An 18,967-nucleotide genomic window follows, 5' to 3' on the forward strand; every position below is an offset into this window, starting at 1 on the left:
GGCACACAGTCAGATCATTAACCGTGGAGCCCAGGCTGCCAGCTGCTCACTCAAATACTCCAGATGGCTCCTCCTCTAAAACATCATCATTTGATCTTGGTAATCAAATTATCTCCCACTCTTACAATCCTAAGTGAGGCAAGGCTTGAACGAAGAGATGATGTATTTTATTTGACTGAGATGGATTGTGAAAACAAAATAAATTAGCTTTCAAGGCACTCAGCCTCTTCTAGTTGTATCAAAGCTAAATGTCTCCAGCCCTTTAACACCTTTTTTTCTACCATGGCCATTGGACAAGGTTCACAGCACTAGCTATGTCCTATAAAGATGCCCAGCATGCAGATTTTATACTGTTTGTACACTAAACAACATACAGTGGTATCTAAATCCACAAGTTCCCAGCAGTGGAAAGCAGGACCTGTCACTGGAGAGCAGTGCTGGGAGACTCAGTATCCTGAAGCACTTAGGCTGGATTAATTACACAAACATGTAATCTGTTTGTCTCGCCAGAGACACACAAGACACCGTCTGCATATTTTTGAGGCCTTTAGTACAGCCTTAAGGACATAAGGTGGCAGAAATGAGACATTTTCTTCACTTTTCACTCAATTATAGCCAACATGTGTGATTCTTCTGAGGCCAGGCTCATCTGGGGATGCTCACTTCAGCCATCTGAGCACAAAGTGGTCACAACCAGCAAGATCCCCCCATCCAGGTGGCTGACACCGATTTGTTGGCAGGATGCCACTGGGGCAGGGGAAGATTGCTTTTCTTTTTTTTTAACTATGGGAATTTCTTTCCTTTTCTACAAAGGTTGCAAGGAGGAAAATAAAACCCAACCAGTGCACTGTTGGTCTCCAACTTTTCTTCCAAAAAAACTGCAACACTAGAAATTTCACAGGATTTCCATAAAACATTGGGCTTTCACAGTTTAAAAACACCAGCTGAAATATTCAAAAGTCACATCTTCCAAAATGACGCACTCTTACTATAATGAAGAGGGTATTTTAAATGTTGGCGTTATTTAAAGCAGCACCCTACGGAAAATTTAATATTAATTTTGTTTTTCATACCTAGTTGCAAGAGATGATGGAAGTCAGTTATAGCTAATCAGAGGTAACAATTCATTATTGCAGTGGGTGGCCTGCATCTAAAGTATAAACCCCAATCTGATCCTTGCCTAGTGGGATTATTCCCTATTGGAGTTTAGTACTAAACTTTATCACCCACTCAAATTTAATTTTTATAACAGAGCTGTACTTTTATTTCACTAAGTAGAAGTACACAAAGAACAAAAGAGCTTGCTAAAGGCCATGAATTAGGAAAAAAAAAATCAGAGCTGGGACTAGAAAACCACAGAGAAAGGCAGCAAGAATCATCATGGAACAGAAGAGGTTTCATTTGAAAAAAAGCTAAAAAACTAGAACTTTATGACTTGGAGAAAAAAAAACTTCAAGAGTGGTAAAAAGCAGATGAACAGGAAAAAGACTGTTCATAAAATTCTCAGAATACAAGAACTAGGAGTCACCAAATGAAATAAGGTGGTGTGGTTCGAAACAAACAAAAGGAAGTACTTTTTCACCCAGCACATAATTATATTGTAGAATTATTAGACACAGGATGTTGCAGAGGCCAGAAATACAAAGAGATTTAGAATTAAAAAAAAAAAAAAGAAAGAAAACAAAAAAGAAAAAGGAAAAAGAAAAAGAAAGTTTCTTCTGTGAATTTGCCTAATCCATCAAGAGCTACTAAATCCAGCGATGCAGATGCTGTTTCCTTTTTGCAAGCCCTTCAGACTGTGGTTGGTGAGGTCTGGAGCAGTACAACAGAGGAACTGCAGGTCCCTGTTCTGCACATCTGTACAGGGGATGGATGGCATGTAGTCCAGCATCACAGCACAGGACAGCCACTCCTGTGAGGAGACTGGCTTGTTTTCAGATTGTCAGATCACTTCTGGTAACAGGGACCTACTCAAACACAGACCACTAGGTAGGTTGCTCAGACCCTCTACTGATTTTAATCAGCAGAGATCTGATGAAAGGACAGGAGCACTCACACTACTGCAGGAATGACTGCTCCACACTAAAAGAACCTGTTCTAGCTTTTTAAATCTATAGTCCTCCTCTGCCTCATCGTATCCAAACTGCTGAGGTCCTTCTATTCTAACTGCAAAGGATACTGGCTCTTTTTTTTTGTTTGTAGGACATGACGTAAGAGTGACACCTTCTTGAAACAGCATCTGCAGTGATGAGCCTTACAGAGCTGAAAGACATCAGACATCTATGACACAGACTGGTGTCATAGCAGTTGGGAAATATTGTCTTGTATTAAACCAGAAGATTAAATGGTGGTGTCTGTCTTTTAGGCACCACAGTTCTGTATCTACTTTAATTTTGTTGCTGTTGAAATGCATTTTGCACTAAAATCCAAAATTTTATTTCCCTTTCAGAGAGAAGGTTGTGGGGTTTTTTTACTGCATGCCCTACTATACTGTAACAAAAAGAATGTAAAAGAATGTAAAATGCTTTATAGGTGTCCAGTCCACATGACTGTGAGTAAAGCAGTAACTATCATCCAACTTTTGAAGTTTCTTGTAATTGTTCTATATGAAAATCTATATTTTAATTGAGATCTTCCAAAGATAGGTAAGTATAAAATGAGAAAGTAGTTCTTGATAATTTGAGATGCTGCAAAAGTATGACTTACATCCAAGTTAGTGTCAGACTAAAAATACTAGAAAACTTTCAAAAGACTCAGTGGCAGCTTATTTACAAATATACTATTTATAATGAATGCATTGATACAGAATGACTCTTATAAAAAAGCAAGGCAATCTTTTATATAGACATAACAATCAACATTACAATAATTCAGATTAAAAGTACATTTTTATAGACTGTTTACACTCTTGCTTAGCTTTTAACCACAAAATTAGTGTGGTCTGGTATTTTTCCACAGCAAAGATCCTGTGCAGTCCTGGTTAAAACCTAAATCAGAATAAAAAAACATAACTTTTTGATATTTGCTAAGGTAAAAACAAAACCCATTTGTAGATACTATAATTTGTTTATAATCATCCTTACTGTGCCTTGAAGTTTGTGTTGTGCAAATTACTGCCAACTGCACATTTCTAACTAGAAACTGTTCTGGCATGTCCATTGATACAACTGAGGTGTGAAACATGAAAATTCTTAGTTGCATCCAGATATGAAAAGTCTCCTGATATGGATTTGTGCTGATTCAGAAATTTAATTTATTTTTGGGTTTTTAAAAAAAAACGGGGGGAGGGGGGGAAATAACCTCTCGACATTTTCTAATTGTTAAATAAAGACGTTTTTCAAACTCCCAGGATTAAAGATGACACTTCAATTCCAGGTGACACAGTGGATTTAAGCACTAACCAGAGGGACACTTTAAGTACTACTTGTCTAAATCATGTACATGGGCAAACACGACCTTCAAAAAGTCTACACATGCATGTTCCTCACCTAGAAAAAACCTAAATCAAAGAGAGGCACCGAAGCAAATATTCTACAACCCAAATCTCTTTCTAAAAAGGGTGCATGAAGGTCACATTTCCATTGGCATCTGCCAAACTGAAAAGTCCCAATTGCACAACTGTGTGACCCAACTTTACAAGCAGCATTTCCACTGCATTTATACTTGACAACTTTGGTGACAAACTAAAATACAGGACAGCGAGAGAGACAACTTTAAGGGGTTTATACTAAAACATTTTTGCAAATAATTATAAAACATCTTCCTATTTAGTAAATTAAAATTCAATATGTAACCAATATGAGTCACAACAGCAATTATTCCTTCTTTTCATTATTTAGCAAATCTCTGACCTGCTTTATACCTTACCAGACTTCCATAATACTATATAGTTTATAGTAGTTTCGCTTGTTTAATCAAGGCATGAGTCAGGATAGTGTCTTTATGGGGCATGTGTATGTATGTACATAGGCACAGACACATACAAAATTGATATTTTGTCTATGGACAAGCAATCAAGGTCATGATTTTCACCCAAAGTAAAGATTGTCACAGTTTTCAATAACCATTCTAAATTATTTCCCCCAGTATGGCAAGGGGGATAAATATTTAATACAAGTACCTGGGAATCACTTGTTTTCAAAGATGCTGTAAATAATTAATTTTTCCACCTTGTCTATGCTTTCATACATCTACAGATACACAAATACATTTTTGTATGTATGTATACATACCCTTGTCAGAGTGAAGATCTTTCCATTCATACTTTAACTGCTATAGGCAAATAAAATTCTTAAAGCCAGTATGTGTGTCCAACTGAATGTCATCAGGCACTAAATACAACTTAGAAACCATACCAGTTAACAATCCAGCATCCTGGGAAATGCAAAAAGTCTGTTATGTCAGGATGTAAGACTGTTTTGAATGATCAAACCGTCTGGATTTATATGGATCTATGTATAGATTTGGATATAAAACCATGTAAGTACTTATATGTATTCCCAATCCATGCCAGATATTCATTACTTAAAATTAATTTAAAATTAAAGGATAATTTTAAAGAACTGTCCTTCTGAGTTGATTTTTCCTGTACCAGAACTTCTCTCACACTGCTTTTATTCAAATCTCTCTTGAGACATTGAAAAAATAAGCATTCACCTCAGAGTGTATAAAATTCAACTCCTAAAACAGGGCTCAGTATTATCTGGCATTGCAACAACCATACTAATACAAGATAGTTTGAAAAAATATCCTGTTTTTAATATAGTAATGAATTAAAACATAGCTTTATTTATTCCTATAAGTGTACTGAAAAGAATAGTTTGTTTTTAAGCGAGTGTAACGAGCACTATTTTGGTAGCCAACTTCTCCACAAGAATTTATGTGAGAGAGGGTCAGCTCCAATCATACAGTCATTAACCATGTACCTTAACAAGGTGAATAATCAACGTATTTACAAACTAAACAAATTCAATCCCGTCAACTCTTATAAAAATGGGATTGAGGAGCAGACAGGGAATGAGACCAAGACTCTTGAAAACACAAGGGGTCGCCACTTTTGTTTCAAGGAACCATATTAATAAAACCAGTTTCCCCTAGTGACCTGAGGGCACAAATACGGACTTAGCAGTATATTCAGAAGTTAGATTACAGTCTTGATACTAAGCAGTTCAGCATCTTCATATTTTAACACCCTAATGCTGAGAAAGATTAACCCAGGCAGAACTGTAAGGAACTAGCCTTTTATAAACTAAAGTCTAAACTGAAAAGCTACAGTAGATGTAAAAAAAAAAGGGGGGGGAGGGGAACAGAGACAGAGTGTATGAGAAAGAACAGACATTACTTAGTAAAATCCAGTGACATCTACAATACTTTTACAGCATGTTTAAGCCCTCTAAGGTTTTATATCTCCACCTGCCTTCCATTTAAACTTACTTCTTGTTAATGAAAAGATGTACAACAAAACAAAATGAAAATAGATCAAGGGAATACATCTAAATAAGCATGCCTGAAAGCCAGAAGTAATATTCCCCAAACTTCTGCATGTGAAACAGATTTCCCATGGCATCGATTGATTTGATTTTGTGCAAAAGGTACAGTCCTCTAAGTCACACTACGCCAGCAGCAATTCCAACGAGTATACACTGAACAGTTCTTGGGGAATCGTGGAATGCAACCACCTCGAGTTCCTACCCTCCTGAAAAAGGACAACAGGCCCTACAAGTGCAGCAATAGTGTAAATCTCCCTGAAGCATCTTCTGCCTTTTAAACGACCGAGAAATTCACGATAAAACTGAATGTCCACTACTTACAGTGTTTCTCTTGAGCTACCAGCATCTCTGCACAAATGAAAAAGGTGCCTCTTTTTTAATAGATCGGTTTAATACTGAAACAGATAGGATGAAGTTAAAAAAGAATAATCAAGATACTGAACTGAATATTTTGAAGCAAGTGCCCCAGCTGTGGGGAAAAGTGCATTTAGTTCAGCAGCAAAACAGCACAGTGTGAAGATATTGTGCTTGGACACAGAAGTTCCGTAATGGAAGGAGGTACAAGGCAAGTCAAGATATAAAACCATAGTACATTGTTAACCAACCTTAAAACTTACATATATTGCAGTGTTTAAAAGTAAGACACATTCATTTATTGTACAAGGTCTAGGGAATCCTTAAAATTGCCTGTTGTAGTTTATGACTCAACATTGTAATAAAAATGTACATATATATTATTTCCTTGTCACTTAACTGTACTGTTAGACCTCATGGACTTGTTACTTCACACAATGAAAACCGCTCTTCACTGAGAATACTCGACGTTTTTACCAATCTGGAAAGGTTTACTTGTGCTAGAAAAGACCAACTGCAAAAGGCTCAGTTCAGATATGTTATGCCTGCAACTGATAACTCAGGGAAGCAAGACTTAAAGGAATTCAAGCTTTTTTTTTCTTTTCGTTTTGACTGCATCCTTTTCACCTGCCAGTTGTTCTGATGAGTATATGTTTTTAGTATACAAACAGGTTGATAAAAATTCATCAGCAGAGGCATATAAATTCTAGATATGATTGATTAAAACAGAGCAAATCAGAATAAAACAAGATCCAGTGATTTACTCTGACTGTAAACAATATAAAAACACCATTTGCTTCAAATCTCAAAATAAGTTAAAAGAAAATCCCAACCTTAGGGCACATGACCCTTTCAGATTTTGACACAAAAAAAAAAAAAGGTGGGGGGAGGAAAACAGAAAAGTTCATTATATAAAGGTTATACATTTCTCTTAATTGAAAGTAAATCTAAGCAAAACTGGTTTTGTCCCTTAAATTTAAAGTTTGAGTTCATTGGCAATTGCTTTAAATGAACTGGCAATTTCAGATTATTCAGACAACTTCCATCAAGTTCAGCAAAGAAAACTTAGACAAGCATTTTTACAGAATAAAAAAAAATCTAAATGGCTATGATTCCTCTATTAGCAGAAACACATAATGCAGTCTTAAATTTGCCTTTTTATATTATTTATATATTTATATATATATATAATATAATATAAACCACATATATTATATTATATATACATATACAGACAATTACAACATTAATGCAGTTTGTATTTTGTACAGTGTATTGGACAATTCAATTAGCATCAGACCATGGCACGATATGGTCCCTGCATTTTTAGGAACTGAATGATGAAAGAGGGTCCTCCTGCAACAATCTGAGGTGGAAGGTGGCTGAGCGGGCAGTTCTCAATACTCATTATTGACAGTTTGCTGCAAAGAGCCAGCTCAAAGGGAAGGCTGTGCAGATTGGGGTTGTCATTCAAATACAGTTCTTCCAGATTCTCCAGTGTACCTGGTTAAAATAAAATAATAAATACTAGTATCTTCTTGATTCATGCACTTTATAACTTTTAGATAGAGGCTCTGAGTCCACTTGAAGATTCTTTCCTATATGGAATACTGAGTCACTCACTCATCCAGATCCCTGGTACCTAAGCAAGAACGAATTTGCTTTAGTTTCTCTGTAAAAATATCCATTACTGCATCTCCTTTAGATAATAACTGAACTGTGAATCTAGAGAATAAGAGAACTGAGAGGGGCTTCACCATAACCATTCAGTCAAGAGCTATGCAATTGCAAGCAATATTGAATAGCTATCTAGTCAAAAGGACTTAGAAAATACTTACACCGTACAGTATCTATCATCTCTTTAAAAATAACTATGTCATACCTTTTATGTAAATATAAGCCATATATTAAAGACCTGAAGCTGTAACTGTCATGTATCACAGGAAGAAAGCAGGAGTGTTCTCTGCACAGCAGTGAATTTATTAAATGGAACGAACAAGTGTGAAAATTTTTTCCTGAAATGAAATTTTTCAACTTGCCTCTACTACAGATACTGCAATACAAATTAGCCAGAAGCTGGAAAATAGAGCAATTTCTTCATTCTTAAGTCTTCCATTCATCCTTTGAAAAACATAGGAGCCCTCCTTAAAACATTTTCCAATCTTATATACCATAAACATCTCCTGTAACCTAAGAGACTTTAATCTTTCGCAGGAGAAAGCAGTAGCCAGGAATCATGGCATGGAAAATCTACAAAAAGGAAAAGCTATAGAAGAAATAATAAGAAATAGTTCATAGCAAAATACATGAAGCAGTCACATCTGAAAATAGTTAACTATTCTCTAATCCTTGGAGACAACCAGCTTTAATAACCAAACTGTGCTCCTACAATAGTATTTAAAATGTGCTTACTGATTTTAATTACATAGTTCATTTTCACAGCATCCAAAATCTCTCCACTAAATTATGAACTACATTAGTTTACATCAGGTTTAGACAGTTTTACGCTTTTCTCACATTTAGGCATATACAAGATGAGCAGACGCTGTAATGGCTCTTCACTAAAGACTGGGAGAGACAGAGCATGCCTTCCTCATCTGCTGTTTCTGACCACATTTTGCTTTGTGTAGCTTGCCCCATCATTTTTTCCTCCGGAATAAATTAACTGTAAGATTTGAACATCTACTGGATGCTCAGAATCATACTCTGGCCATATATCCTGGACACTAATTATAAAACAAATGTGGGCTCTCAGTTTCAGATGCTCTGAACCCATCAAGTCTGAAAGTCTCAGGTAGACCAAAAAAAAAAAATCCTATTCCTTCCTTTCTTTCTGTAGATTTCCTCCACTTCCTCTTCTTACCTCATCAAGGTGAAGAACGATATGATGGCCTATAAACAAAAGCATGTGCAGAGGTACTTCCAGCAGAAACATCTGCTTCAGCTGTCTACACCTTACATAAGGTTTTTGTTTACATCATGGTATGAGAGTAGGATCAGCACATTTCCTTTCTCTTTCCAAGAATAGAATCATGAAGTTGAGTGATGGATAATACAAAAAAATTGTGGGAGAATTTGGAGAAAAAAGGAATACATTACAAGTTAGTGTGTGTTCAGCAGCTTTCTGCAGCAGAACTGAGAAAAACAGAGAAACCTTTTCACTACAGTGAAGGAAGATAAAGATCATACACTCTAGTGCTGTTCCTGTGGTACATGCTCCACATCAGGTTGTGCATATTTAGAAGTTTCAAATGAATTTTGTGGCTTTTACTTATGAGCAGAGTAGATGCCTATCATAAGTGCTTTGGCTCAGGCATGCTGCACCAAACCAGAAAAAGGGATCTTACCAATTTCCTCAGGAAGATGTGTGAGAAGATTCTCTCCGAGCCCAAGGTGCGTCAGATTGGTAAGGTGACCGATACCTCTGGGAAGGGTGGTCAGCTGATTGTTAGTCAGAACCAATTTCTAAGGGAAAAACACATTTATAAAAATTAACTTAAGGACTTATGCTTGGAATGACAGCAAGTAACAAGATATAAAGCTGATAAGTGGATGGGTTCTACTCTCCTGCATTTGAACAAGAAAAATTTCAACCATTCAACAACATTTCAAACCTCTATTAGGCATCACTAAACAAAAATAAAATAGTGGATAATAAGACACACCTAAGCATAAAAGATTTCATGAGCACGACTGAAATCAGGGGCTGTTCCTGTGGTGGTACCGTAGTTATGGTACAACAGTTAAAAGCTTCAAAAATTGTTTGTTCAATATTAACTAATAAAGCTGGGGAACAATCAGTGGGGACTCATTGTGGGTGAAGCTGCACAAGATTCTTAACTTTTGCTTCTATGTCCAGTCTCAAATAGCTGCAATTAAATCAGCATGGTGTAAATAAAGGACGTAAGATGTTTATCACGACCAATTATTGTTTCACCTGCAGATCCTTGAGGTAAGCTATTTCATTTGGCAAGGATTCCAGTTTGTTTTCCTCTAGATCTAACTCTCGGAGTTTCCGTAGATTTCCAATTCCATGGGGAAGTTTCTTTAGGAGATTGTTTGACAAGATAAGAACCTAAAAAAAAAAAAAAAGAAACCCAAACACAGAGAATTTCAGCAACATAGTAAGTAAGTAAGTAACAGGTTAAGACACAATCTTTTTATATTTTCAAGCAATGAAATCCAACATTAGCCTACACTTACATTATATGGAAGTAATGAAAATTTAAAAAAAAAACCAAACCAAAACAAACAACCAACAACAAGTCAGTGATTTAACATAATAATTTTTTAAAGTCTTTAATGATACAAATACATACACTTAGGGCATACTTCTTTCAAATATTATTATATGTAATAATAAATGAAAAGCAAAAACAAAAATTACCCTATTTCTTCAAATGACCAAAGAAAAACAACTTCTTCCTGGACTTGCCTATCATTTTGTTAAGCTTCCTTATAGCTATCTCATAGTCGTGTTTTATATTATTTGCTGTGCTTGCCAAGACCTTAAAAAGCTTAGTACTTCCTCTTCTCCCCATGTCCCTTTGGTTAGGAGCAGCAGCAAATAAACATACAGAAGGGAGCACCTAAGCAGAACATCAGCACAACACAGGTACCCCCTGGTTTTCCAAAATAGTCTCCTATCACACACCCACCCCTACTACAATGCTATCCTCTTGTTTTCATCGTCCTTTCTAAGTTGAAGTATAAATATCCCAGGTTCAAGAAATGTGTCCCTATTTACGATGTCAATTAACAGAGTTATTCATTATTCCACAGGCAAGTTAACAGGAGGTTACACTAATATACCATTTTTTCTCCAAAGAAGTCCTGCAGTTCTTAAAAATCATCAAGCCTCAGCACAGTGAGTAGTCAGGTAATTAATTACTGATTAAACAATGCTAATATGTAGTTATTTAAGAAGGCACATTGAAACAAGAGCATGTGACAGAGCAGCCAGTGTGGACCCTGATCCCAGCCACACACAACCAGCCAAGGTTGTAAATGCCTGTCCCAACTCTCACTGGCTTCATGTAACATGGAAACACCAAAGATAGGAACAGAAAAAAACCAAGGTTAAAATCAAAGTGAAAATCAAAATGAAAAGAAGCCAAAGCATTAGCACAAGCAGTATTTCAGCGACCTTCCTTTATGCACTACGATATACACAAAATGGTAAGAATAGTAATGTTTTAATCACGTACAAAAAACAAAGGCAGGAACAGAAAATATTACCTACGTGCAAAGCAGCTGACTTAGCACTGCTGTGGGAACCTTCCCTTTTGTGTAAACACTGCCCAAATAGCTCTTTGTATTTGGTTCTTTAATTACAGAGAAAAACAGTGGCAATGGATCTGCAGACCGTGCAGCTCACCGGCTTCAGCAGCAGACAGACCACCAGCAAATCCAGTTTTAGGTTACTAACTTCCCAATCACATCAACCACAGCCTTAACTTAAAAGGGAACTGGCCCACTAAATAGCTGTTACTCTGTCATATAAATTTTGCCCCAGATTACAGGAATAATTAATCATTCACAGCTGAAGTCACATTGGAAAAATCACAATTTCAAATATGCCATTTGCTATTGTTCTTTACCAGATTTTTCCCAGCAACTCATAGAGGCTACAAAGTCCCCTCAACTGCCCAAACAAGTACCTCTACCTTTATGTCCCTCCAAGGCAACTAATTTGTCTCTGCTGACGGTACCTTGGGAAACAGGACAAGGGGACACAACAGGTTTAGTTCACGGCTTCAACCTACAAGATTTTCCACCCTCAAAGGCTGAGAATTCCCACCTGGCTGCCTACAAGGTTCACAGCACTACATTTAAGACACCTCTGGCCATAGACTATTTAATTATGTTTTTCTGATCCCTGCTGCTTCCATGATGGTCTCCAGGAATTGAACCAAGTTCAGTGCCACTGCATTTATGAAACTAACTTTCTGTTGAGAAAGATTTTCCTTCTACATAGCTAAAAATACATCTGTGCCTAGTTGTTTGTGCACAGACACTCATCTAGAGCTTAAAGAACAACATTCAAAAAGCTGTTGAAGAAAGCCATAAACAGATGCAACAGCAGATTAAGTAGCACACATACACATTTATTTGGTTTTATTTGACCCAAAAATAATATAACTTAAACCTGAAGCAAAAAATGCCTATTTTGAAGGATTCACTTAGCTGTTAGTTTACACTCTTCTCACCTCAAGAGAAACAAGCCCAGATACATCCTCAGGGATTTTTGTGAGCTGATTAGTCGCTAAGTTCAGTTCTACCATACTAGTCCAAGTCCCGAAGTCCAAGGGGAGAGAGGTCAGCTGATTGTCCTGTGATTTAACATATCAAACACTTAGGGTCTGTGCTTGCAAGAAGCTGGCAAGAGATTAAACAAGTTGCTTACAAAAATACTTCATAACAACAACAAATAGTCGATAATTAAATCAGAAGAATACATTGATAATTGGCCAGGTTTTTTTCAAATTCCTCCAAACATAAGTAGTACCAACCTAGAGCTACAGATCTGACTCCCTGTCACTGATATGGACTGAAGTAGAAAAATTGAAAGTAAATTGTTCTCAAGATCTTACGCATCCCAGTGGTTAAAACAATTTTTGTCCTATTTTTGCTGAATACAATGGAGGAGGGGGGAGAAAGAACAGAAAATTCTCCATAAGTTACAAAGGTGCTATCGGCAATGCTTGAATCCTAAAAATATAGGGAGTTAAAAAAAAAAAATCCAAACAAACCGATCAAAAGAAAAAACACTACAACCAAAAAATACCATCATAACCAAGAGAGAGGAAAATAAAAAGAAGACTCTCTCCCCCCACCAGAAAAAAACCCTATACTTTAATGGCTCAGAGTAAAAGCATCTAAAATTAATCTGAACATCTTACTGCTCAAAATGTTGCTGTAATACTTGATCTAGACCAGACATCACAAAATCTTTAAAAAAAATGCTCACACAAAGTCCTCATAAACAAATGAGTATATGATAAAAACCAGTCAATGCAAATTGGGCTTCCATTTGTGTCAAACTATATTCTAAAACAGTAGCTGATCTTAGCTACTGCTCAAACATTTCTTTTTTAAAATAATTTAAGAACTTGAAATAAATCTATTCATAGAAAAACACCATTTCTTTTCCCTACTTCTCTTCACTCCATATAGCACACTTAAAAAGTTCTTTTGCTGTGCTGTACAACTGCTGCACAAAGTCTCTAAACTTAGGTTTTGAAAGAATACATAAAAAAAAATTTACATAATTTCATTTGTAATTTAAACTGTAACAGTGTGTGAGGGAGAAATAAACTTATCTACATGCCTGTGTCCCACATGAATACTCAAGAACCTTGCAACCAACTTTCTTATTTTCATTGTTCAAACTCAAGCAAATGTGACAAAATCTTAACTAAAAAGCATAAAGACAAATTAATAACATCTTGATAGTACAATTTTTAACTCATACAGAATTGTTTCTGTATGTGACAGCAGCAGCATCCAGTTCAGTGTGATAAATTCATTCCTTATATCATTAAGTCTGCCAGAATTCATGAAGCAGCAAACAGTGTTCCTCATTGATTTTACACAGTAGCATGTTTTCTGTGCCTCACCTTCATGTTCAGCTTACTTAATACTTTAGCTCTAGAGAAAATTCCAAAGGGGATTTTATTGATGCGGTTGTGCTCCATATTGAGAGAGTAGATTGTGGAGAACTGGGACGGGCCACCCACAGGATAGGACTGGAAGCAGTTCCTGGCCAGTGTTAAACTAGTCAGTTTGACAAGGCTGGATAAAAGACCCTGTAGAAAGAAGAAAACCACCCAGGAACTTAGGACAGATTTATTTGAATACATCTCACTTCCCTTATGGGTCTAATTAGAAATGTTTTTCCCCCCTCAATTCCATCCCCTAAGTGTTGCAACACACAAACCAGCGTTAAATTTGATAAAACTTCCATCAGCAACAATCTCTGCTCACAGTCATCAGTCATTACCTTATTTCCCCCTTCCTCCCTGCATATTGACAGAAACATTCAAAAAAAAAAAAAAAAAAAAAAAAAAGTACCACATTTAAAATCACAAGTTTAGGAGATTTTGGAACTCTTTTATCCTCTGAAAGTAATCTTTGTAATGACACATTGCTACAGGAGTGCAGGGACAGCGTGTCCATCCTGAGCAGCAGTCCCAGCTCCGGCCAACGCTGCCCACCTGCTGCTCACCCAGTTCTGACACCACAGCTGAGAGTGGGGCCCAAAGATGTATCAGCCTCATGCACTGGCTTCCACAACAGGCCTTTGACACTTCCAGTGCAAATCTTTGTTAATTTAATAAAAATCCGTATTGTGATCACAACTGGTAGAAGCTTCTTATCAGGCTGGGCCGTAACAGTTTCAGATAATCAGACAGAACAGACAAAAAGAATGGGAAGGGTTTGGAAACTCCATGTTTTTTTCCAGTTTATAAAATATTCCTAAGTATTTAGTACTCCATCCTTTTTTTTTCCTTTCCCCCTTAAGAAATGAAAAGCAAGAAGCCTGGAGTTACTCTGGTTGTCCATTGAATCCAGAGTTTAATTTCTCTTCAGAGTTTAATTAGATTCTGAAATCTCAGCAGTACATATCTCAGTTTATCTGTCAGTTACGTGCCAAGCACGTTGCTGGAACTGTGGAGCTGAATAATGAGATATAAATTACTGCTGAAGTGCCACCTTTGCTTATTACTACACCAACTTGAATTCAGCCCTATTTGATTAAGTATTACAGAAATTGGAGATTTATGCATGGCATTACATACCATAAATAATGCAACATCTGCAATCAGGAACGAGTGGTAACAAGATAATGATTCCAACCATATTCCTAATGTCAGTATTGCTGGATTGCAATTTGAGTGCTATATTCAGTGTAAAACATGGATTTGCTGTTCCACCAGGAAAGCTTTGGCTACTTTTATAAATAGTTTATTAACATTATTGTAAATGAAACAGGATCAAATATGGACTTGTCTATATGTCATGGCTAAAACTTTAGACACTGGGGGCACCTCAGCAAGTATCAGTGAAACACTTTTCCCCCTACAGAAAAAATAATGGATTTTCAAATCAGTATTAATCTAACCTAATCATTAGCTAGTATAATCTTTGATAAGGAAATATTGCTTCTACCTATACTTTAATTAACAGATATTCTTTGTCCTAGGGTTAGGCAGTCCCTGAGCTCTGTTACTAACACACTTTATTGCTTCAAATGGATCTTGGCATTTCAAAAAGCCATTTCTGAAGTCTGCTTGCATACCAAAAAAATATCAAAAATATGTTAGCTAATACACTGTAATAGCCTAGAGTAATTAAACACATTTGAAGAGAAGCAAGGGAGCTTTGGCAGTACAAAGAGAACAATGCTCTTACATCTATGAGAGCTGTGGCAGTGCTGACTTCTCCCCACCCGTCCTTTTAAGATAAAATATTTATTAGTCATTGTGTCAGCAGCTTCAGCTATGTTTTGAAATTTAGAAATTTCTTCTACAAGTACAGTTCTTTGTATTATAGCACAGCATGTTTTATTTTGAACAGATTACAGTATAAACTATGTACTTGTGCAAGGTAGCAGCTTAAGTGTTAACATATTGTTGGCAAATATACCTGAAGAAGGCAGCACAGTCACAAAGAGGTTTGTACTATGACTGAAGGGAAGTAATCTTCCCTCACATTAGCTTTCTGTAATTATGCCATAGTTGTTTTTATAACACCTCTGGGTGGGGTGGGCTAGCTCAGTTCTCATCTTAAAAGCCCTGGTCGCTTTCACTCAGCAGCATTTTCTTAAATTATAGTGTTGCCCAAATACTTATTAAATTCTCTGTTTTCAGTCTATCATTGCAGAGTTCAGAAACATATCTGAAAGAAAGTAGTCACTCACTGCAATTCATTACTATAAGTACTTTGCCTAACTCCAAATGCATTTTATTTTTTTTCTTCTATATAGTTCCATATACCCATCTTTAGACAACCTTTTAACTCATTTTATAATAGTAATTTATACAATTTTGGGGTGTGGAAATGATAGTTTAAGAAAGCAGTTTGGATCATCATTAAAACAGAAGAGACTATAAACTTTATGTTGTGTCCTGAAATCTTCATTTTAAAAGGTTCTAAAGAAATGGAATAAATATCCAAGATAAGAAACAATCACATCGATCTTTTTTTCTGTTATCAGAGTAATTATTTTCAGGCACTAATGCTTCATAAAACAGAAACACTAAGAAACACTTATGTAGCTGAACTGGGGGAAACTGGACTCATTACTTAAGGTTCTCTAAAGAGACAGGACAGCAAATACAATCTCATGTTGCTCCCAGTTTTGACTGAAGTTGTATGACATTAGTTCTTCCATACTAATATGATATACCTAATATGTACAGAATTGCAATAATTCACATTACACACGTGTAGATTAAAACAAGGGGTATTCCTCAAAGTTAGGATGCAAGACAAAATCACTTCACGTGTTCCACTCCCCTTACAAAACACCGATGCCCTACAGCAGCATTCCCTCCCTGGTCCACTCCTTCTAATTCTCACCTCTGGCAAAGTAGAAATGTTGTTGTTCTCCAAGTTCAGTTCATCAAGTTCACTGCATTTTGCTAAAGACTTCGGAATTGCTGACAGCCTATTGTACCTCAGGCCAAGGCGACTTAGACTGGACAGATTTCCTACAGGTAGAAAACAGGTATTAATATATTGTTAGAACCACACAGAGGCATGGAATAAGGTTTGACTTCTGATTCTTCTGTTGTTTCACACTCTACACTTCAAAATTTCATATGGCAAAAGGGAACTATTATCCCAAAACAAGAGATACATCGATTCCAGTGCTTTCCAATGCTGAAGTCAACCATGCAGAAGTAGATTGTGCATATTAAATATTCTTCTGAAGTTGTGCATAATACAGTAACCAAGCAAGGCTTATGTACTATTGTAGAAGTCCTTCTATCCTGATCCTTCTACCAACAAAACAGGCTATCATTTTCCAGATGTCTCCAAAATTACTTTTCCCAATTATGGATAGTATCATTCAATGCCATGACTCATATTACCAGAACTTGGGCATACATCATACAGCTCAGGTCCTGGCAAAACAATGTCCTCTACAGGGGGAAAAAAAAAACCAAAACAAAAAAAAAAAAACTTTACCATTCTCCAGTAGCAACAAAGCTTTTAAAAAGTGATAGGAAAAATCCCAAAACTTTCAGGTTTTCTGAGTGATACTGAAGGGAAAGTCTGGAGGAAGTCTGCAAAAATCTGGACAATTATGCCCGTAAAAATATTTTTAAACATTGCCAGGCTGATGGTCCTGGTTGATATGTCTTTGTGTCAGGAAAAAATACCAACTTGAAAATTTCCCATCTGAAGCTCCCTTTAGCCCCAGCTCTAACTTCATCTAAGAGGTACTAAAGAGCAAAATCAACTGCTTAAGGATGTTGTTGAACTACAGGGTACTGGGGCATTTAGCCTCTCCTGCAGGTAATAAGACCTTGAACTTCACTGAAAAGTCAGCTGGCAAATAGTACAAAGAAACTTGTCTTCTGGCTCATCCCTACAGTCAAAAAAGGTGTCTGTAATTTGTAACTCATCTGTAATGTGTAATTCACACCACTGGAGCTTGGGAAAACGTTCACACTATCAGTTCCCTGCAAAACATTTGCTATTTTACACTCACTTTTACAACCACTCATGGCACAGCAAGTTTGTTCTGCAAATTGAAGTACCAGACAGATACATCAGAAAATAAACATAAGATTTAACAAACCAGAAATACCAGAAAAACCATGAAAAACCAGAAATAATTTTGAAATATGAAGGATCTTAACATGTACAGTCTAACTACTCATTAAATGAAGGCTGTATGAATGTCTATGCATATGTACTTATACAAAGGTTACTGGAACAGAGCAAAGGAAGAAGTAAATGTAGTGTATGTCTGCTAGACAGAGGAAAATTTTCAACAAAGCAAGTAGCAAAATATCTCTTTCCTGAGCTTGGTCAAAATATACTCTAAAAATGCCCCTACATCAACAAATAGCTGGGAATGTAGTTAATAAAAACTGGAAATTGGGAATGCTGTATGATTCGCTGTAGTTACCAAAATGAAGAGTCACAAGAGCAGTGAAAGTAAAAAAAAAAAACAAACACCACACAACAAAAAAACCTAACACCTCCTCCCCCCCCAAAATACTGGCAGGAGGGGAGACCCAAACCCCACAAAAACCCTTATATAGCACAAAAGTTATCTACATCTTACAAATCAAGAAAGAAAAGAGGATAAATTTTCAGTGCATATCTGACAGTCAGCTAACAAGCTTGGCAACAAATTTTACTTAGTACCATCAATAACTAAAGTCAAACCAGGTAGCCACCCAGCATTACTTAACTAGTAGTATCTCCTATTAGGATTTTTATTTATATTTCTTTAAGTGCTTTTTTTCTATGCAATTAACTTTTGCAGAAGCGACAAAGAAAATCCTCACTTAATCCAAAAACCCCCACATTTAAAATCCAGAGCTATCAATATTGCTCTCCAATGCACAAACTTTCATCTTTTCATGTTAAATCCTACAATGCCTATATGTACTAAAGAGAATAATTAAGACCTATTCTGATGCTAAAATCCACTAGTATAAAGATACACATTGGTACATAACTTAGCTATTTCATGCCATATTTGTGAGATCTGGCATTCCCGGCTGAATAGAAAACTGGCCTCATTTCACACAACAAACATCAAGGTACCAAGATCACCAGGATTTTCCATCCTAGGGATGAACACATCCTGACTGCATTTCTCTGAATCGTTATTTAATGCTTTACTAAAAAAGTAATAACAAACTTTACACAAAATAAGACATCAACCTACTATTGTTTTTCACTATTTAAACTTTGAGCTAGATGCTGATCCGCTTTTTTTCAGGCAAAAAGAATGAGCAGGGAAGTAGACAGCATGATGCCAACTGTTGCTTAGCAATACAGCACTGCTATGCCAGTTCCCAGATTGTGAGCACAGGTTGTATGTATATGGATCCCTTCCTATCAGCAATGTGGCATTTCAGAGAAATTAAACAAGG

At 36.4% G+C, this 18,967-nt stretch overlaps 1 protein-coding gene across 3 annotated transcripts in view; it reads right to left on the minus strand.

The window, feature by feature from the left end:
• Positions 1-3,273: 3,273 nt before the first annotated feature.
• The window catches only part of SHOC2 (SHOC2 leucine rich repeat scaffold protein), a 64,826-nt gene continuing 49,132 nt past the window's right edge, over positions 3,274-18,967 (minus strand). For all 3 annotated transcript variants that reach the window (XM_051800463.1, XM_051800461.1, XM_051800464.1), the window contains exons 4-9: positions 16,428-16,558; positions 13,463-13,651; positions 12,053-12,175; positions 9,781-9,918; positions 9,191-9,308; positions 3,274-7,346 (exon numbers count right to left, since the gene is read on the minus strand). In XM_051800463.1, coding sequence (XP_051656423.1) covers positions 7,138-7,346; positions 9,191-9,308; positions 9,781-9,918; positions 12,053-12,175; positions 13,463-13,651; positions 16,428-16,558 — 908 coding nt within the window. In that variant the 3' untranslated portion in view covers positions 3,274-7,137. The remainder of the gene's footprint in view (positions 7,347-9,190; positions 9,309-9,780; positions 9,919-12,052; positions 12,176-13,462; positions 13,652-16,427; positions 16,559-18,967) is intronic.

This window comes from Manacus candei, unplaced genomic scaffold, assembly GCF_025592945.1.
Source record: "Manacus candei isolate 608988 ecotype Guabito, Panama unplaced genomic scaffold, ASM2559294v1 h1tg000050l, whole genome shotgun sequence".
Taxonomy (NCBI): domain Eukaryota; kingdom Metazoa; phylum Chordata; class Aves; order Passeriformes; family Pipridae; genus Manacus; species Manacus candei.